Consider the following 21,978-nt stretch of genomic DNA (forward strand, 5'->3'; position numbering starts at 1 on the left):
CTGCACAATGAACTGAACTAGGTACTGTGTGTGCCTATGCATAGGTACATTTGTGTAAATGATTATGCGTCCGTGAATAGATGAGAACAGATCTGTATATGATGGGTAGTGCTGTTGTGATAAGGGACATTTTCCTTTTATACATGAAGGTTACCCATGATCCATTTTTTTTTAATCTGCATTTTTTTTTCTTAACCTGAACATCACCTGCCACGGCCCTTTGCTGCGTGTCGTCCCGTCTCTCTGGCCCTTTTCCTGTATATCTTTGGCTGTACTGTCTAATAAAGGCAAAGAAGTCCAAAGGAAAAGACACAAAACTACCTTTCTGTCACAAGGCAACTTACATTTAAATCTAATCATACAATCACAATCACAATTTATATTTATATAATTTATATATTACTGAATTGTACTAAAACATAATCACCTCATAAAACTTTAGAACAAGTTTTGCTTGATTTAAAGCTTCAGTTGTTTTCAAAGAGTTTAACACTCAAAATAATATTCTTCTTCTGGAGTTTGTAGTTTGAGTGACAGTGCAACATAAGCAAACAAATCCACAATTGTTATCACATCATGATTCAAATATTATATAATAAATCCTGATTGGTGAGTGACAGTACATGACACAACCCTTTCCCAACTGAGCACCGCTCTCTTTAAAAAGTAGTGCGAGGCCAAAGATAAAAAACACTATGACAATAATCTCTCTAAAGACACTTGAGTCACTAAAACCCCCTAAAGAACAATACAGTTTTACAGTAAACAGTGAAGTATTTGTTTTTGATTGAACATGTCCTGCCCTGGCCTCCAGACATTCGTGGTGAGGAAGTCAACCAGCCTGCAGAGGAAAGTAATCTCTCTACGCATGAACGAAGACTCTGCAGTTCCCGTCAAAGACTTCCCTGTGAAGGAGAGCCAGTACAGTAAGCATCTAGAAACTTCTACTTCATGTGTTTTTTCTTTTTGAAGTGCATCAGGTTTCTAATTGTTACTAAATCACATGGTTAACATGAAGCTTTTGTCTGGGAACTTACTGTTTGATCACACCTTACTGATCGTGTGTGGCGGCTATGGAACAGCAATTTGTTCGTTAAGCCGTTGTAAGTGTTCTCTTAACAATCCATTAAGCAACAAATCTCCAATGTGGGAAAGTGGTTACCATAATATTCACTCTTGTTGCAATTTGTTCCGATTATTTCATATAACACTTATAAAACAAATCTTATTATTTTGAGGAGAATTCAAGTTAATGTAGGTATTACAAAGCTCGACTAAACCATTCCTGCATGCATTTGCTTAAAACGTGGCTCCGGGTATTGTGATTGTTTTTCAGCTATGCCCTCTTTGCCCTTTGCCAGTGAAATAAGTTACATAATACAAGTGGAATCAGCATGATGTTATATATTAGGAGTTGCAGTCTTAACTCAAAAGCACAGGATTTCTTTGAACCAGATCCAAATGAAATCAAAACTTTCAATGCAAGCTATGGTTTGGTATTAAGAACACTACTATACCACGTAGTTCATTTTAGAGCTGTGATTGACCAAACTTTGTTTGCTTTAATGTTTTTCATGTTTCATGTTAATGTTGTTAAGATAAGAACTTTATTGATCCAACACTGGGGAAATTCAATTATTACAGCAGCTCAAGAGTCAAAGAAGCAAAGGAATACAAATGATTGAGTGATACATGAAAATGAAACGGACAAATATAAATGTTCTGTGCTCTTACAGCTTTCTCTTTGGTGGGATCAGGCCTGAGCTTTGCAGACCTTTTCCGTCTGGTGGCTTTCTGCTGCATCAGCAGGTAAGTTATTCATTACAGAAAGACATGCAAACCGCACTGATGTGCTCCGTGTTCACCTGTCATTTATACACAAACACTATATTACACAAACCAGAGGAAGAAATGTAAGGCGTGAGCTGTAATTTGCATAAAACATGTGTTCTTCTTCTCTCAGTCATAACTCATTCAAATCTGTTTAGAAATCATAAAAAAATAACTTCAGAGCTTGCCCTGAGTATCATCATATTTTCTTGAGTATCAAAGTAATCCAGTGATGGTTGTCGTACTGACGTTGCTACACTGAAAACAGGAACTGCTAATAGCTGCAACATTACTGAGGCTCAGAATATCCCATCAACATGATTCTTATATCTGTGGAACCCTGAGAGTCTCCTCTATCCACACATATACACATATTTGGATTGGGTTGAAAACGTATGCAGAGAGAGACAAAAGTCAACATTTTTGAATTGCACCTGGGCGATGACAGGTGCTTTTTTTGTTTGGTGTATATATAAGGTAAGCGTGAAATTAAATCCACTAACTTGTATCCGTCATGTATTCCAAAATACTCACACATTATAAATGTTTTATGGTATAACTCTATGATTTATTGTTTTTGTGGGTAGTGAAGAGTCTAGCTTTGGCCCTAATACAACAAAACGAAGCTACAAATCATACCAAATACAAATACGGAAGTGTCAAGGATTTAAAGAAAAAGGCATTCCATATATATATATACAGTGTGTGTGTGTGTGTGTGTGTGTGTGTGTGTGTATATATATATGTATATGTGTATATGTATGTATATATATATATATATATATATATATATATATATATATATATATATATATATATATATATATATATATATATATATATATATATATATATATATATATATATATATATATATATATATATATATATATACACACATTATATATACACACATAATATATATATATATATATATATATATATATAATGTGTATATATATAATGTGTATATATATATATATATATGCCAGTGCAAATAAATAGTTTTTTTCTGAATTCAGATATACTAAACTCATTGTGTGGAATTTAAACAGGACAGACAATGAGCCTTATATATTTTTGCAGGATTAGTATTTCAACATTGTTATTGGAGACACTAAGGTTCTTTCAGTACAGTCACTTTGTTGGCCAGCAGTAGCAGATCATTGAAATGTTACATACCAAAGTTATGTATTAAAACAAAGTTGGGTTTACTGGTATGAGTTTTTGTAATTAACCTCAGCTCTAAATAATGATTGTTTATTTCCAGGTATGAGTCCTAGTGCATACAAGACAAACAAAACAGGGACCTACACATAAAACAAATGTTCTGTAATGCTGCTAGAGGTCAAAAACACAGCTATGTTTTAAAGACTTACTCTCACTTAATTATACTATTTGTATTTATTTATTTAGAATACTTGCATTGTATTCAAAATGTCATTTCACATTTATGTCACTTTCTGTGTTTCAGTATATAATAGTTAAAGTGTACAGGTTTCAATTTCAATACAGGAGACATTATGTCCTTCACACATCTTTAGGTAAGATGTTCAGCTTTGAACACTCAGGTTTGCTTGACTGAGGCCTTTGGAAAGCTTGTAAAAGACCCACAGGAAGGAGAGCAGCGGAGACATATTACCCTCCGGCCGTGTGGTTGAAAATACACTGCACACCCAGGCTATATCTTGCTACTCTTTTCCAATGCAGTCACTCAAAATACAGTACCAGTCAAAAGTTTGGACACACCTTCTCAAAGTTTTGACTGGTACTGTAGGCCCGCCCTCTTTCACTTGATTTTCCTTTTCTCTGTTGACCAAGTCTTTTCCCCTTTTCTCTTTTTCCAAGGGATGTGTTGCCCTTCACTCTGAAGCTTCCAGAAGTCATCGCTTCAGCCAGAACGTCTGCTAATCTTGAGGAGGTTGCTAAACTTGGCGCAGGTTTGTTCTCTAATTTGAATATTAATAGTGCAGTGCAACGCAATGGCAAGGACAGGCACGCTATTTAGTTAAAGAAAACATACAGGGACGACCCATTGTAGCCGGTAGCAGGGCCCAGAGTGGCCATGAGCGGACGTGGCCACGCTGGCTTAGGGCCGGTGCTAACCAAGGTCCGGCCGGGCAGACCGGGTTTTCGCATTTTCTACAGAACCAATCATCCAAATAACTTCTCTGCACTCCCTCGGGTCCTCAGCAACACACACGGCATGCATGAAGTAAATCGGTCCAAAGGTTGGCGAGATAAACAAATCTCAGATACACGTGCACACACACACACACACACACACACACACACACAGATATTTGGGAGCATACAAGCATACAATTTGGGGGATCTGTGAACTGATGGCAGGCTGAAGGTGGGATATAAAGATAACATTTCTTGATTACATTGGAGCAGAAAACAACACAATATAGATACAAACACAATATATGCTTTATGCTAAGAGTGATTCCTTTTTATCTGACAATAATTGCCAAACAATTGGCTTTTAACATTTTCAAATGAAGCTGTTTACACATGTACAAATTAACAGACTAGTATAAAAAACATAATATGTGTAATGTTGGCTAACCAGCAAGCCTGTAAATGTACATCATTGGGTTTTCCCGTGATCATATTCAAGCAGTGAAAATATCCTTTAGTAGGTCAGGGAAACAGGTTAAAATCACTAGAGTCTACAGAAAGGGTTACCATGAAATCTCTGAAAAGCTTGTGTGCAGAGGTATAGTATCACTGTCTATGACTTGTGCTTATTATAAATCTTCCTTATTGCATCAACAGAGACACTTCTCCTGTCAGTGTGAATAAATCATTGGTAAAATTGCATCAGTTGTTTGCAGCCAAACTGATTTGTGCAGTTGCCCCAGCCTCTTGCTGATTCAGAAAAGTCGTATTTTACTCCATCCCACATCTGTTGTGTGTAAAAATTGTAAAGATTGCTTTTCTTTTCTTTTTCTGAGGCGTGGCACTTGTAAAATCCATTTCAACCCCTTTCCCCCCTGCTCGAAGGATTAACTGACATGCCTGTGCTAAATGACTCACCCCCAGGGACAAAAGCCTCTTCCAGGCCCAGATCAGTGCTGTTCAACTGGGCATGGACTCAGGCGAGAGCTGGCTGCCTCTGGAGCTTTTTATTCCCTCCCAGCTGCGGAAGGCCTCGGCCTTCTTACAGCACACACTTACCACAAAACATTGGACATTTTCATTCACATAATCTGACACTTCATTCACATAATCTGACACTTCCGTCTCAAAAAAAGGTGAAGTTTTTTCTATAATGAAGACCATGGATGTTACAGAATAATGTCATTTAGGATATTTTCTTTTCTTAAAAGAGCAGACATTATTTTGTATGCCTGTTTCTTCTTATTTATACTATGTACTTTTTTGATCCAAAGATGGTTTAAGTGTAAGTGGATTTATCTTTTCACGACACTGCCCTTTTCATAACGCTCTCAGAGTGACCTTTCTGTCCAGTCAGGCTCTGCTGCTGTGACTCAGCTCTAAGCTTTCATGTATAGACTAGACTGCCAGTGTCCAAGGATCTACAGACATACATTCTCTTGTATTATTCAGTCTCTCTCTCTCTCTCTCTCTCTCTCTCTCTCTCTCTCTCTCTCTCTCTCTCTCTCTCTCTCTCTCTCTTTCTCTTTCATTCATAAAAGGGTTCTTGTTTAGTGAGGTGACACAATGGTGGGTTTTGTGTCTTTGAAGGTACTTGAGCGGCAGTAAATATTTGATCTTGAAGGCAGTACAAAGGACGTACAAAGGAGCAACATTAGTGGCTGGGAAAGATGAGAAAAGATAACTGTTGACTCATTTGGACTTGTTTGTCATCGTTTGTGATGCCTTTTGAAAGTTAAAGTTCATATTACTAACTCAAAGTATGAGAAGCTGGGCAGGGTCAGTTTAATTACCTTGCCATGGTGAAAAAGTGAGATGTTGGCCACTATGGAGCCCCCCTCCACAAACTTATTTTTTTGACATTCCCAGAAACCAAATGAAACAGAAGTAGTAGGTATTTAAACTTAATTTACCATTACAGTTTTTATTTGTGCTTGGGTGGTGTATTTTACAAGGGATGCATTTCATTTCTAGAATGAAGTTGTCCACAAGATGCTCAGCCAGCTCCTTTGTTTTTGTTAAGTGGAACAAATACATTAAACAAATCAAAAACATTGACTTGTTGATGGGGTTGTTTGCAGAATGTATGCACAGTTAGGATACTGTATATTTGTTATCAGTGTTTTCCTAATACCTTTAAATAGCCACACAGGTTAACCGTGTCAAAAATATTAAACTTAACAATTGTTTGTTTTATAGTGATGCTGAACAATCTGCTAAATGAAATCGACACAACCAGCCACATATCAGTTAAGATAATTTACCTCTTAACTTTAGAGCTGCTACAAGTTATAATTTTCAAGCCTTTGACATAACACTTTAATCAAATCAAATCTTTTATTACTCAGCTCAAGTGTTAGAGCATATTAAAGGTCATGCAGCGTTGTTTTAATCCATTGGCATGCAGGAAGTATGTGTTTGTTTGATCTGCCTATTTGCTGTCATTTCTACATAAGCCAAGTGGGTAATTACGTTTTCGAAAGAACCAAAGTGAATGACTTAACGTCCTGTACAGTGTGTTAGCTCTGTCTATTCTTGGCTCCAGTTCAGCTGTCATATTTATGTCTCTATGAGTTACGAGTTACCCTTAACTCTACCATGACTACCAGTTCCTACATTAAACACGCCAAACCACATTCCTCTTTGCTCTCAGTCCCTGGTGTGAAAGTATGTGTGTGTGTTTGAACACTGTACTGCAGCGCTTTGCTATGCTTTGCATATACTTGTGTGAACATGCCTGTATGTATAAGAGAGTAATCAAAAAGAATTCCCCAAAATTAGAAGTATCTAGAAAAACATTGTGAAATATCTTTTAATTAACAGAATCATCAAAACTTCATCTGATGACATCATACTATAATGACACACGTGTGTGTGTGTGTGTGTGTGTGTGTGTGTGTGTGTGTATCTGAGTTTCGATTATCTCGCCAACCCTTCTACCGATCTACTTCACGCTTGGCTTGGCTTGACTGGGCTTGGCTTGGCTTGGCTTGGCTTGGCTTGTTGCTGAGGACCTGAGGGAGGACAGTGCTGCACTCAAAGTTATTGAGATCAGTGGTTCTGTAGAAAACTGAAAACCCGGTCTGCCTGCCTGGACCTTGGTTAACGCCTGCGTAAGTCGTAAAAGTGCAAATAAATGCGCATCAAAATCCACGAAACGACCACATCCGCTAACTGCCACTGTGGGAGGTCTCTGTATGTTATATTTCACAAAATAGCGTGTGTGTGTTCGTGTGTGTGTGTGTGTGTGTTAAACACGTTGCACGTTCATCCGTACTGTTACAGTACAGGTGCCCGGAGTGGCCAAAAAGGTGTGCCTCCTTTTAAATAAAGACGTCTCTCTGTGTGTCGGCCAAGCCCCCAGAAAGAGCGGCAGACGTTAAAGCAAATTTTAGTAGTGGCCAAATCGTGGAATTATTGGTTATTGGTTATTATTGTTGGTCATGTGACGCCATGGGGTCCAGAAAGATTTTTTCCTTACTTTGGGAAAGAGACAAGGTATGAGGTAAATCAACTTCCCAGTACGAACACTTGAAAAGCCCTTATTTAAATCATAAGGTTCTCAAAGTTATAAAATGCGCTAATAGCCAAATCCAGAGTTATTTTCCCGCCTATTCATGTGACTGAGCCGAGACTTTATACTCAAACATTGAGCCATTTTGGCTTCATGCACCACTGAGTAACTTTCATAGGACTGAACGGGGCCCCGCCTCCAACACTGTATCCAGTTATTTTAATACATCCATGATGTCGGCCAGTCTAAACTTCGACTTTCTTCCCAAGCGTTCATCAAACCTGGATCATGCACATTTAATGGGGCTTTGACTTTATTGAGGCCATAACATTTTCATGGGAGCTTTTGCATTCATGATGCGTTGCGACTGTAAACGCGTGCATAGACTCAATTTGAAACCCAAGAAGCTAGCTGCACGGGCACTGGACTAGTAATAAGTAATATAATCAGATAATGTAATCCAGAAAAAAGGATAACATACTAATAGAAGTGAGAGTAAACAAGAGTAGAGTAGGAGGGATATAGGAAAAACGTGTCTTGGTGTGTCAGAGAGAGAGAACAACAGAGAGAGAGAGAGAGAGAGAGAGAGAGACTAGGCAACATTAACTGAAAGGGAAGGAGGGAGGTGGTGCTAACAGTCCGCCCACACACACATTAACAGGAGTGAGTCATAACACAGATTGTGAGCCAAAAAAACAGTCGAGTTTCAGCTTGTGCAGACACAGCGGTGTGTCCTCTTCAACACTATCAGAACTGTACAGAGAAGTTAAGACTAGAGTGTGAAATCAACAGCTTGTCTGTGTGAGCTCTGGGATCACAGTGAGTATTTCTGCCCTCTCTTTTTCTGCTCTTGCTGGGTGAAGGAGCTGCTCTGTGTCTGGTACTCGTATTCCTCAAGCGGTATTGTTCCCACTGCTGTGTGCCTGTCATGCTTTGCTCTGTCTGGTACGGCTTGGACTTGGAAAAAGTTGTTGTGTTACAGTAGTTTAGTGCTGTTTTCCCTCCTTCTTCCTGACAGACTGAGCCTCTCAGTCTGCAAAAGTAAACAGCAGTGATTTTGTACAAAGCCGCATTTAGAGGTTTTTTGAGATCGGTTCTAATTGCTGGACTTGTATTAGGTCATTGGAATGGATTAGAGGTCAAATTTTAAGTTGCCATAAGTAAAGGTGAGCATTTTTCAGTATATATTTTTTTGTATGAGAATGTTAGTATTTAACATGTGCCCATTTTAATAATGTACGATTGGGAACAATGATAAGTTATGACCTTTTTAGGCAGAAAAGTCTAACCAGGGACAGCCGGTGCAAATTAGCCTTGGCTAGAAATCCTATATGCAACATGTTTTTTTAAACTGTCCCTGACAAATAAACAAATACATTTATAAATATAGCACAGCTTGTTTTGAATCTATACATTTGTCAGCTACCAAAAAAACAGCTTGAAACAAAGTGACAGTTTCATCATTGGTATGGGTGTAATAGTAGACCAAACACGGTTCAATATGTACCAGAGCTATATGTCAGTATTATATATGGGAACAGACATAAAATGCCAAATAAAATGTTACTAATAATATCAAAGAAGATAAACTGAGAGATGAATTTGGATATGAGGTGTGTTAGTCAGTTACATCAGTAGTGTTCATGTGGATAATGTTGTGTAAGGTGTTGTGAAGTAAAAAGTGAAACAAAAGGGGTTTGAAGACGCTGCCAGGGAAGAGAGAGGCACACACACATGTTGTAACAGACCCTGTCCACATAATATAGGTAGCATATTTATCTCTCTGTCTCTCACACAGGCTTCTGGGATGCTCAGTTGTGCCACAGGAGGAAGGGCTCAGTCTCCTTTTCAGGAATAGCTGCTCCTGACAGACCACCTCCCCCCTTGGCCACCACCCCAGGGCGCCCTCTGCTTCGAATTCGCACCCCATCGGAGCTTGAGTGTTGCCAGTCCAACAGAGCACTTTGCTTTATCAACCCGCTCTTCATAAAGGTTCATCAACTAGATTGCAAAAACATCACCACTTCAAATCCCTCTGGTACAGAAAAGCCAGGCCTGAGGGAGGATCCCGTTAGCTTCAGCCTAAACACTCAACACTCCTGTAGAGACAGTTCTCAGGTCTGCAGCTCAGATCGAAGTGACAGCAGCCAATCAGGTCAAAGCAACCTTCAGAGCCTTGACAGAAACTCAAAGCTACAGGACGACCAAACCAGCTTTCGCAGTCAGAAGCTAAGTGCATACAGTGTGCCGCGGTCCCCACCTCCACGTCCACCCCCACCTCGCCTTGTGTCGCAAATCTCAGCCCCCCCTCTACGACAACGCAGTATGCCAGAGAAGATCTCCTGGATCAACGTCCCCAAGGAGAAGGTGGAGGAGAGGGGCAGCAGCCTCCTTTCTCGTCTGGGCTCCTCGCTAAGCATCAGCCCCTCATCCTCCCCTCCCAAGAGGCTCAGCATCAGCTCCCCCATATCCATACCCCGACCCTCCCTTCCCATTTCACTACCATCGCTCTCCTCCTCTTCACGTCAGGCCAAGGCCTCACCATCCTCTAGCCAGGAGGATGCCCAGTGCCACTTGGCGCTGGAGGACCAGACTATTGAGAAGGCCGTCATCAGGGCCAGACTCTCTCAGCGTAATGCTGCCAGAACCCACGCCCAGGACTCCAGCAGTCCTCCAGACTCTTCACTGATGATAACAAGCAAGCAAGCAGATGCTACAGGAGGAGAAGAAGAAGAAGCAGGCAAAGAATGCAGTGGGGGCGGCCAGCGGCTGAGTGACATGAGCCTTTCTACAGATTCCTCAGATTCTCTGGACTTCTCTCAGTCCTCAGCCTTCTTCCTTCCTGACCTGCATGACCCCAGTCCCCCCACTGTGGCTGACTTTAACACGCACCTCCCCCTCTCCATCCCACCATCCCATATGCCTTACTGCAGCATGGAGGAGGACGATGATGATGAGGATGACGAGGATGAAGAGGAGCCTGACTATGGCGTCAGTCTTGAGAGCGACCAGGACCAAGACCAGGACCTGACTATGGTGCCACCAGGCCACCGCACAAAGCGCCGCCCCAGCGGCAGTGCTTTAGTTCTGCAGAAGGCCCTGCGAGGGCACCTGCGTAAAATGAGTGGTGTTTTCAACTCACTGCTGACGCCTGAGAAGAGGGCGATCCGCAGGGTGATGGAGTTGTCCCGGGATAAAGGTTCGTACTTCGGCTGCCTGGTGCAGGACTACCTGAGTTACATGGGCGAGGGTGCGGGCACCCAGGCTTGCCAGGGCTACGCCTCCGGACTGGAGATGCTACAGACTCTCCGTCAGTTTATCACTCAGATGAAGAGCTACCTGAGACAGAGCTCTGAGTTGCAGCCACCAATCGAGAGCCTAATTCCTGAAGATCAGATCGGTGAGTGATAATCTTTTCTCGCTCTTTTTTGCTGTTTTTTCGCTCTTGTTATTTCGCTAGTTTTATGGCTATGGCTTGTGCACTGCACGTGTAATGTTTGCCTCAATATGAAAAACCATTTCAGCGTAATGTTTTAATAATAGTAAAAACAAAATTTTGGTCAACTGTTAGATTACTCCTGAAAATCTGGTACTGCTCGATTACAACACTTCTATCTTTAAAGCATTATGACCTCGTCCTCAACTAAATATGGAGGTTGGTGGGAGTCATTTCGGTCTGTTTGCAAATATTTGAGTGATTACATTTAGGAAGTGTAAGTTATTAATGTATTTATAGAGAGATCCTCATTTTTATAGAAACACTATGCCAGAGAAACTGTGATACATGCAGTGACAACAATATTTTAGCAGTGAGTACATTGGAAAACCTCACGTGTTTGCTTCTGGATGTCTTCCCGTGTCTTAATGCATGTACACAAACCTGGTGAAGCCCTGACCATCAGGCTACTTTTAGTTCATTGTTTGTTGTCATGTATGCTGACAAGTCGGTATTCATTTGAAAAAGAAAGTAAGGACAGGTAAAAGTAAGATTGTAAGAGAGAGAGTGCAAATACCCTGTTGTCCAATACTAACATTTGCATTTCCCACTTATTACCCTTTATTATAGCCATCCTTTATTGCATCTTACAATACTATGACGGCAACATGAAAGGGCGACCAGACACAACCACATAGATACATAAGAGCTCACACACACACACACACACACACACACACACACACACACACACACACACACACACACACACACACACACACACACACCTGCCGGAAGAGTGGTCTGAATCATTTAGGCCAAGATTCAGTGGCTGGCTAGAGCAGCATGTAAACAGAGAGCACAGAGAGGGTTTTATCTCAGGAGGAAGGGGGCTGTTTCTAATGGCCCCATTCAAATAGTTCAGCACAGGTCTATAATTATGAAGTCATGAATCGGATTAAAAACTGTTGTCTTTTATCAGTAGCCATCGCATTACATTAATAAAAATCTTGAATGCTGATATTTTACATTTTCATGTTAGTTCTTAATTGTTAGAATTATATTTTTAAATGATAAAAATGAAATGAATGAATTGTTTGCTGAATAGAGCTTGAACACACCATAATGCAAGTCTATAGCACCTCCATTACCAGCTTCGAACAGTTCACATTAACAGTGTATAAAAAGTACAGTGACGTTTTCAGAATGTTGCTGATCAGTTCTTGTGCTCTACAGCTGTCATCGCTCTACTGTTGCCTCAGGCATGAAATGCCCCAAATAATAATACTTTTTTTCTTTTTTTAAACAGAGATTAAACATTTTTTTTGATTGAACTACAAATACTGTAAATTTTAAAGAGAAGAGGAAAACATTTTTATTTCTTTATATTTCTTCATGTTTATATGTCGCGTGTCGTGGTGGCCTGTTTTCTGAATGGCCTTTGTTTCACAGGGATGACACAATGGGAACTGCTGGGGTTTCAGTTCTTGGAATAGTTGCACAACATTTTGTTGTGGCAGCTTCAGAGAGTGTTTTCTCTTCAAGGCAGATGCATTTGGGTGACCATCTGCCAACTCGTACAATCTCTGTCTTGCTTCAACTCGACTCCTTTTTTAACTAACTCTCCAATCCAAGTCAGGATATGAGGCAAGCCCCCTCCACTTTCTTTCTCACTGACACTCTTTCTATGTGTTTTCTTGGTTTCTGTGTTTCTTTTGCTCTCTCTCTCTCTCTCTCTCTCTCTCTCTCTCTCTCTCTCTCTCTCTCTCTCTCTCTCTCTCTCTCTCTCTCCCCTCCTAACCCTGTCTCTCACTCTTCCACTCTCCTTGCTTTGAATTTATCTTTCAGTATTTTGGTAAAACAGTGTGTGCTTTCATGCAGTATTAATTCATTAGTTAATGAGAGATGGGTGATTTCACACTCAGTATGATCACTTATAATAATCGCTCAAATACCAGTAAAAGTAATGCAACCTAAGCTAAATTAAGCACATTTATAGGTGACATAGACACAAAATGTGTAACAATTAAAGGGAGACAATCACAGAGCACATATTCAAGAAGTTGCTGTAGTTGTTGTTGTTCTCGTCTAGCGCTCACTCAGCAACCCAACCATGTGTGTGTTTGGGTTCAGGATATTCAAGGGGGGTGAAAGGGGCATGTGGGCGGCAGAATAGAGTTCCTTGTATTCCACTCATCCCACACTGGAGGCTCTTCTCCGGCAGATAGCCTTGGACAACTCGACGTCAGCTCTGTTTGTGGTGCTTCACAAAGTGTGCATTTGTTATGATCACACCAACAGCTGGATAAGACCTCCGGGGTGTACTAGGAGGCAAGTGTGATAGATCCAGGCTTTTCTTTGCGTTAGCTGGCTCGACACAAACTGAGACCCCAATCAGAGATAATAGATATCACGACTTTCTTTCTTAAGCCAGGTTTTCTTCATCAGGCTCTGTGCTTCATAAAACGTTTGGAATTTGCATTGCATTTTTTTGACACAGGAACTAACATGTTCTCAGTTGATGATGCAGAAAATCTGAGCAATCATACTGTATGCCACGCTAAGGTTTTTCTTGGTCTCACTGAACTACTGAATATGCTTGTAGTATTCCTGGCCGAATGTGGCGTATGGGAAACTTTCATTGAATGAGTACATTTTGCTTTCAAAAAGCAAAACTCAGAATCTGCGAGAGTCAAACAGTCTAAATGCTTTGCCTTTTTTGTATTCGTTCAAAGTTGGTTTATGAAACTCGACATCGTTCCCTGGGTGGTCAGACATTAAAAATAATGTTATATCGCTGAGGTATATCGGCGGTCAAGAAGTCATGCTGTTGTTTTCATTGACTCAGCCATCCTGCAATGTCAAGGGATCAGGCACTGAAACGCCACTCGGCATAACCAAAAGCTTCGTCTTTTCTTTTTCTGTGATTGAAAGTCTTTCGTTAGCTGTTGGTTGCTCCTCAATGCCCATCTCTGATGCAGCAAACACCCTGGCAATAAGCTCCAGTTTTGTTCCTGAAACCTTTCAATTCCGCTTGCGGCAAAATACTTTCAAAGCTTCGACTTTCCACATCTGAACCTCATCATAAGAAAGGAGTTCAGAACTCATTGTAGAGTAGTAGGTTTGTTTACAACACGCTTGAAGAATAAGCTAAATACAATGTAAACACGTAGAGAAGAAATCCAATATGGCGGCCCTTGTAGAGTTGGTGCTCACTTTTCTAGCCCCGCCACACCAGCATGCATTGCGATTCCACCGGAAGCTCGAAACTCCGATTCCGTCTTTAGAATATGCAGTTGTCACTTTAGAAACAAACCGTACATATGGAGAGCACATTAAGTGGTCAAATAATAATTTCCTGCCAGCATTCCTCTCTTGCTTTATGTACACCAACATTGTGGCTTTTTTTATATTCTTCATAGCTATCTATTATAACTCTTCCTCTTGACTGGTGTCGGCGGTTCAAAGGCAGTTGATAACTACCGTCATTATACCCATTATCTCTGGTTTGGGCTTTAGGTTTTGTTGAGCCAACTGACTTGCTTCATAGAACTCCCCTTTGATGCTTTGCTGTATTTGTGTTAGAGGGTGTCTGATATTAGCTTGAATCTAAAAGTGTCCTATTGACAACGCAGAAGTTAAAACTCTTCCTTTCCCTTTAAGGCCTTGGTCGTTTCCATCCAGTAGATGTTGAGAGAATAATCCAGTCTTTGCTAAATCAATACAGGGACAGAGATAAGTACACAGGCTATTTTTAAGGTGTTTATTAATAAAGCAGGAAGTAAGTCATCTATGTATCAGGACAGCTCCTTGGCTCAGTGACAGGACAGATAGACACACTTTTCTTCCTGATTACACCTGGCTATTTTTACTACAAGGAGTCTCATTGTCTACATGCCTTTGCCATTATATGTGTGCTTACATGTGTATGTGTTGAATCTGCTTTTACTTTAATTCTATCGGCTTAAGGTGTTGCCTAAAAATGTCCGTTGGTTAAAAATCCTCTGGTACATGGGGAATAAACAAAGAAACAACCAAACAAAACATCCCAGTCTTCTATTAATGTTAACATTTCCTTGTAGAATTGTTAAGGACAATGTGTTTAGTTAAAGCCTAGAAAAAACAAAGACGATGTTTGGTGAGAGGATGTTTATATGGAGCAGGAAGAGGCCGTGTTTTGTTGCAAGAAGTGTGTGTTTGTGTCAGATTGCCTGTTGTTTGCTGACCTTCACTGATTAGTTCCCTGTAAGCAGACTGCGTCCTCTGTGTTTTCTACCGTCTGTCTGTCGTATAACACAAGGCAGACTTAGACGTAGTGAATTAGACTGTGACTTAACCGTTTGTCTGGTGATGTCGCAGTGCCATGTACGCTAGGTGCATGAATTCACTTTGATGCCAGAGCAGGACACAGGAATGCAGAGGGGTCAGCATTCAGTCTTTAGTTCCTCTAAAGTGCAGAAAATGTATGACGCCAGAAACTACACATCTAAGATATATGTCCGTAAATCTGGATTTTTCTCCCCTTTAGAATCACAAAAACAGCCGTAACTTTATGCCCAGAGTGAAGAATGTTTGTGTTCCCTGTTTATAATCACTGTAACAGACCTGTGGTGAGTCCAGGGATTATTGAGCTCTAGGAGAAGTAGTAGCAAATATAGAAAACGCCAGAAAGAAGAAGCCTTTTGTTGCTGAGCCAAAGAAAAGTGCATATTGGTCATTTACGACTTCAAATTTCTAGTTTCTTCCATCATTCACTGTGTACTAGGGCTACAACTAGATTATTTTTTAATTTGATCAATTAATCTTTTCAAGCACATTTGGCTGCTTCCAACCTGTCTAATGTGAATATTTGCTACGTTGATAAAATGTATTTGGGTTTTGGACTGTTGGCTGGACAAAACAAGACATTTAATAACATTAACTTCAATGAGCTCTTGGATGAACATTTTTCATTATTCTCCTACATTTTGTAAATCAAATGATTAAACAATTAATTGTGAAAATATTTTGCAAATTAGTCAGTAATGAAAATAATTACTTGCAGCGTAGTACTATTGGCTAACAAAATTGTGACGCAAGAAATGTTTAATTAAAAGCTTTTTGTCTTAAATTTGTATTGAAAGTGAGAATGTTGCTGTCTGGTTGGGTTCCAGCTGAGGTGTCAGCAGGTAACTGTAATGTGGTTGTGGAGAAATGTTCCAGTAATCCCAGCGAGGGAGGTGGAATTCATCAACTCATAATAACTGACTCGTGAATGGCAGATGCTGGATGCCATCAGGCTTTGGTGGAAAGTAAAATCTGCGTGTGCAGATCTGCTCAGCCAAAAAAAAAAACGGCTGACTTCACCTCTTTCTTCAGGAAAAGTCAGCACACATGCACAGGCAGCATGCACACATGGTCCTTATTCAGCAGTGCTGTGGTTTGGCCTCCCTCTCTGCATCCATCCTGTCTGTATCATCATGTCATGGTTTGTGTTAGTCGGATTGCAAAAGCTGAGCTTGTAAAAGCTGACACTGTCACTGTGTGGATACACACCCCGCACTGCAAGCAACAACAACACACTGCTGTCTTAGACTTTGATGTAAACAGATGGTAAACAATGAGAGTATGGGTATCACACATGACAATCCAACTGACCTTGGAAAGCGTGTAGATCCTGACCAACAACACAGAAGGAATGTGATGTTAACCTTGACGTGGTGTTTGCTCTGAAATGAAATAACCTCATGATACACTGACAGTAGACAGATATACAACCAGGTTACTGAATTATAAACACACATAAAGATAATTTAAGGTCACACAGCCTATCGTGCTTGTCCTCAGAGGTGGGAATACAAGTAGATGTTTAGCAGTCAGAGTGATCTATGGTCTCTTCTACAATGCTGTTTATCTGAGGCTTGTGTTCAGACATCCTGGAGTTGTTTGTTCAGATATCCAACAGGAACACAACAGAGCTGTTGTAAATGAATGCATGTTGCAGTCATACATGAGAGGCACACATTGGGGCTGCCCTCATCCTACCTAAAACTCTTTTATCGAGATGAAAAACATGGTTGAGTTTGATTACCTTGGATCCAATAAAATCCTAGTAATGTTCATATGGACAAAGTAAATTCATATGAAAAAGCTCACCCATATCCCCCTTCTCACCAGACCAAGTCCTAGAGAAGGCCATGCACAAGTGCATCCTGAAGACCCTCAAACCGGTGGTGAGCGCGGCCCTGCAGGAGTTCCAGGTTCGCAGCGGGGAGTGGCAGGAGCTGAAGGAGAACCTGTCATTGGCCAGGGCCCGGCAGCCTCAGGAAATGGGCGTAGCTGACGCGCTGCCCCCGGACCCCGTGGCTATAGAGAAGATCAAGCACAAGTTCCACACCATGAGTAAACTGTACTCCCCTGAGAAGAAGGTCACCATGCTGCTGAGAGTCTGCAAACTCATCTACACCATCATGGAAGACAACTCAGGTAGACATCTAAATATATTGTACAAACAATGTAACTCTAAAACCAATTAATACAATTTAAGATCTGTAATTGAAACTGGTCTGTCTGCCTCTCAGGTCGCTTGTATGGTGCTGATGACTTCCTGCCCATGCTGACCTACGTGTTGGCCCAGTGTGACATGCCCCAGCTGAACAATGAGATACTTTACATGATGGAGCTGCTGGACCCCTCTCTGCTGCATGGAGAAGGTCTGTCTGTTTAAACCTCCACAGAAAATAATATTTTCTTTTTAACATTTCTATGTACATATTGTTAACCCTCTTCCTCTGTGTGTCCAGGTGGCTACTACCTGACCAGCGCATATGGAGCCATGTCTCTGATTAGACACTTCCAGGAGGAGCAGGCAGCCAGAGTGCTGAGCTCTGAAACCAGAGACACACTCCACCAGTGGCACCGCCGACGCACCACCCTGCGCTCTGCACCGTCCATCGATGACTTCCAGGTAATGGCACATGTCTTCTTTCACATGAGTATGTTGACATAGCTTATTGGGCGTTGACTTCATTAACACTAACATGATACATTTTTTCATGTGGTTTGTTAGGTTGCATTAATTGGTTGCATTCATTTTTTCTTTATATTGTATGAGCATTAAACGAAGAAAAATACATTTAATAAATAACAAATGGACACTGAGACACCCCTAAAAGAAATTAGCTACCAAGTCTATGTGCAGTGGAAGTAATACATATTACATGTCTAAAGCCAAGTTCAATCACCAACCTGTGTAAATTGTAGAATTGGCCCCAAATACTTTGGTTTGGTGGATCAAAGATTGTTTTATGGCTGTAGCTACAGTGTAGGATTTAACCAAAATTGCAGGTTCAGCTTCAGGCTGTGCTTGCCTTGCTTGGTGTACCACCCAGTAGTTGTGTTCAGTGAGTGTGAGAGCTAAAATGTTTGTCTGATTGTGTTTTTCTTCTGACTGTCTCTCAGAACTACCTGCGGGTGGCGCTGCAGGAGCTGGACAGCGGCTGTACAGCCAAGACCCTACAGGTCCGACCTTACGCCCCCGTGGAGGAGGTGTGTCGCCTGTGTGCCCAGAAGTTTAAAGTGTCGGACCCTGAGAACTATGGCTTGTTCCTGCTGATGGAGGGCAGCAGCCAGCAGCTGGCACCGGACACCCACCCTCAGAAGATCAAAGCTGAGCTCCACAGCCGCTCACAGGCCACTCCCTTCCACTTTGTCTTCCGCCGCATGGCCAAAAGCAACACCTCGTCATCAGCTCCCCTTACACCCAACCTCAACAACTTCACTGTGACCTCTGACCCCCTGGACAACCTCAATGACCTCAGCATTAACCTGTCACACCACTCCCCCCAGCCCGCTCTCAGCTCAGGCCTCAGTCCTACTCTGAGCCTCAGCCTGCCGACCAGCCACCTCAATGCCAACTCTATATCCATATGACTGTAACAGGGGCTGATCGACAGGGTCTTTGCCTCCCAGCTGTGACAGTACGGCCCAGTATCTCTAACAAACATGTTGAAAGGGTTCGACTGAGCAAAACGCTGTGTCTTTACAAAGCCTTACTTCTCGTTTTGGATAGCACCTCCGTCTCAGTCAACATTCCCCTTGATGGAAAGTTATGTCAGACAGACACGGGTGAAAGAGGAAAATAAGAAAGGAGTAAAGTATTTTTTTTTACTTCCATGGCTCTACATTTGGCTTCAGAGCTGCACTTTGCTGAACACGGCTCTTAAGTGTAAACACACAATTAAGGTAGAGATGTTGAGTTGTGTTCACAGTCTTGCCTTAATTCTGGTGCTTTACGTGCTTCAGGGTCAGCTGTTCTTGTTGATACCTTTAGGGTACACAGAGGGAAATCAGATCTGTGATACATGTAAGTAAGCTTTGATCAATCATTTTAAATCTACAGCAGATCGTTTATTTAGTTAATGGATATTAATATGATTTACTTACAACAGTTGCTGGTAAACTGTTATTATGTTGTTTGTGTTTTGAAACTGTTAATCCCTCAGATTGTTTATATATTTGTGATGGCTTTGGCAACACCCAGTGGTGACTGGTGCACACAGCAAGAGTTCCATCTGAAACACAACATTTATGGCCTCAGGTGTAAAGAAATAAGCCTTACTGCAACAAAATTCATCGGAAGAAAAGGAACTCAACTGTACAGCTAAGAACACACACTTGTAATGTAAAAACAAAGTTTAGAAAGTGCTGTAGCAGGGTTAAAAACCTATTTACCAACGCACAACTTTTCTTATACCTTGCGGCAACTAGTCTACATGCAGTTATTGTACTCCTCATTACTAGTAAAAGTGCTGTACATATACAACCTCGACAAACCGGCAGGCACTAAAAGAGTATTGCACCGATTTAGCATTAAACTTCTTTAACACTGTCAGAAATGTTCATGAAAGTATCAAAATCAATGCAGCAGAACCAGTGATATCGTCTTTTACATATGCAACATTACCCACAGTGTAAATGCTCTTTAATTTACACAATATCTATGGTGCCAAAAGTGTGGTGCCAATGAAAAAAGAGACACAATTTTGCCTTTTTCTTTGTATACTTGTTTGAATATCAGAGCCTAACTGTGCCTCCTTTTCTGTTTTGACTTGACATTGAAAGATAATCGAATAACAGTGTATTTCTTTGTCAAATCTTTGCTCTGGCTACTGAGCCACGGCTAATTTCCTTCTGCTTTCGACATGCCGCATTTCCTGTGCATTTGCAGGTAGATGCCAGCATTATCAATGAGAAGTATAATATATAATATGGCATTTTTATATGATAATCTTGAGAATTAACATTTTTAAAATTAGTCAAATATTGCTCTTGCATGTAGTTTGTGTTTAAGTGTAATGTTAGAAACAGGCAAGTCTGCCAGTGTTTAAGAAAATGTAACATTCATCTATCTATTGACTGATTATCCTGGTGATATGAATGATACTGTATCATACCTGATATATTGCTTTTTAAAGGGTATCTTTTCCACAGATTGACAATATGTGACCGAGGAACAACTGTGGCTTCAGCGTTACAATTTTGACAAGTCTCTGTACTACTGACAAATGTTAAAGGTTTTTATCCTGGTGGAAAAAAATGTGGTCAGTTATAAAAAACAGATGTGTGGAATCAAAGCTGGTCTGAGGTCACAGTGAAACGTGCTGTATATTTGGAAAGACAAATGGATGTGAGGACACAGTAGGCAGGAGAAGGACATGTACTGGGATAGTCTCTCTCTGCTCTACAGTCTACATCAGTATTGAATTTGGCACTGTAGGTTTGAAAAAAATACTTGAAAATTTCTTATGAATTTAAAGCTTCCAGTTGTTGGAAAATCTAATTGAAATGCTGTTTCTTCACTGAGTATTGAACATTAATTCCTGTTGTACAGTGACAGAGGTAAATGTCTGAGGTGTGGTTAGTGGAGAGGAAACCTGAGAGCTTTTGGAGGCAGTTGAGTAGCATTAATGTCATTCATCTTCTGTAATTAACCTTAAAGTAGCTAACCATGTATGTAAGGTCTGGGTGCGAAGTGTTCATCGTTTGACTTGACTCATACTGCCATATTTTCTTTGATAAGCAAAGTAAGTATTTATAGGTCTCTGTGCTGGGTTTTTTTTCACAGATGGCTTTTACATTTCTATAATGTTCTTTTTAGTGTCAAAGTGTCATTTGCTTTGAGGAGACATCTTCCTGTTTATGATTTGTCATTGAATGATATCATAAATATTCTTTTGCACTTAATAAATATTGGAAATGGAATTACATTTGTGTCTGTATTTGATCAAAGCTATTCTCACAAGACCTGTTGTACCAGTACATAGCCACTAGATGGTGGTCACACCTCATATTTTCACACTGTGTCAGTGGTTCAGAGTGATTATTGTTTCATCGTCTACCTCAGCGGTCTCCATCCTTTTTTACGGCACGGACCGGTTTCATGTAAGAAAATATCTTCACGGACCGGCCTTCAAAGGGGGGGGGGATAAATATGACGGAATAAACGTAAATACAGTAAGATTGTTATTCACGTCGGCGGTAATGACACGCGATTGCGTGTCAATCGGAGTGTACTAAAGTTAATGTGGAGTCGGTGTGTACATTTGCCAAAACAATGTCGGACTCCGTAGTTTTCTCTGGTCCTCTGCCAAATCTTTTGAATGATGACATGTTTAGCCGCATGTCATCATTCCGTCGCTGGCTCTCACGGTGGTGTCCAGATAATGATGTGGGCTTTCGTAGACAATTGGCGGACTTTCTGGGGAAGACCTGGTCTGATTAGGAGTGACGGCATCCATCCTACTTTGGCTGGAGCAGATCTCATATCCAATAATATTACAAAGTCTATTAGTGGACCTAATCCATGACAATCCCAGAGTTGAGACCAGGACAAAGAGTTGCAGTCTTACACACTTCTCTGTGCTTCTTTCCGGGCAGTCACCCACTCAAATCCCCATAATGACTGTGTCTGCCCCACGACCACTGAAACTAATCAAGTCTATGGTTAACAGAAGAGGAGTTATACATGAAAACCTAATTAAAATAAACACCACCGCTGCAAAAGTGCAACTAAATCGAAAAATTAAATGTG

The 21,978-nt window shown here is 40.9% G+C and overlaps 1 protein-coding gene across 1 annotated transcript in view; it reads left to right on the plus strand.

Moving 5' to 3' along the window:
- LOC115019801 (ras and Rab interactor 2-like) overlaps positions 1–21,154 on the plus strand; it is a 42,251-nt gene extending 21,097 nt beyond the window's left edge. Inside the window, exons 5-12 of the mRNA XM_029449409.1 lie at positions 815–926; positions 1,737–1,809; positions 3,679–3,770; positions 9,270–10,871; positions 17,064–17,372; positions 17,468–17,599; positions 17,690–17,853; positions 18,348–21,154. Of these exons, the coding sequence (XP_029305269.1) occupies positions 815–926; positions 1,737–1,809; positions 3,679–3,770; positions 9,270–10,871; positions 17,064–17,372; positions 17,468–17,599; positions 17,690–17,853; positions 18,348–18,818 (2,955 nt within the window). The 3' untranslated portion in view covers positions 18,819–21,154. The remainder of the gene's footprint in view (positions 1–814; positions 927–1,736; positions 1,810–3,678; positions 3,771–9,269; positions 10,872–17,063; positions 17,373–17,467; positions 17,600–17,689; positions 17,854–18,347) is intronic.
- The last annotated feature ends 824 nt before the right edge of the window (positions 21,155–21,978 follow it).

The sequence above is a fragment of the Cottoperca gobio genome, chromosome 15, assembly GCF_900634415.1.
Source record: "Cottoperca gobio chromosome 15, fCotGob3.1, whole genome shotgun sequence".
NCBI lineage: Eukaryota > Metazoa > Chordata > Actinopteri > Perciformes > Bovichtidae > Cottoperca > Cottoperca gobio.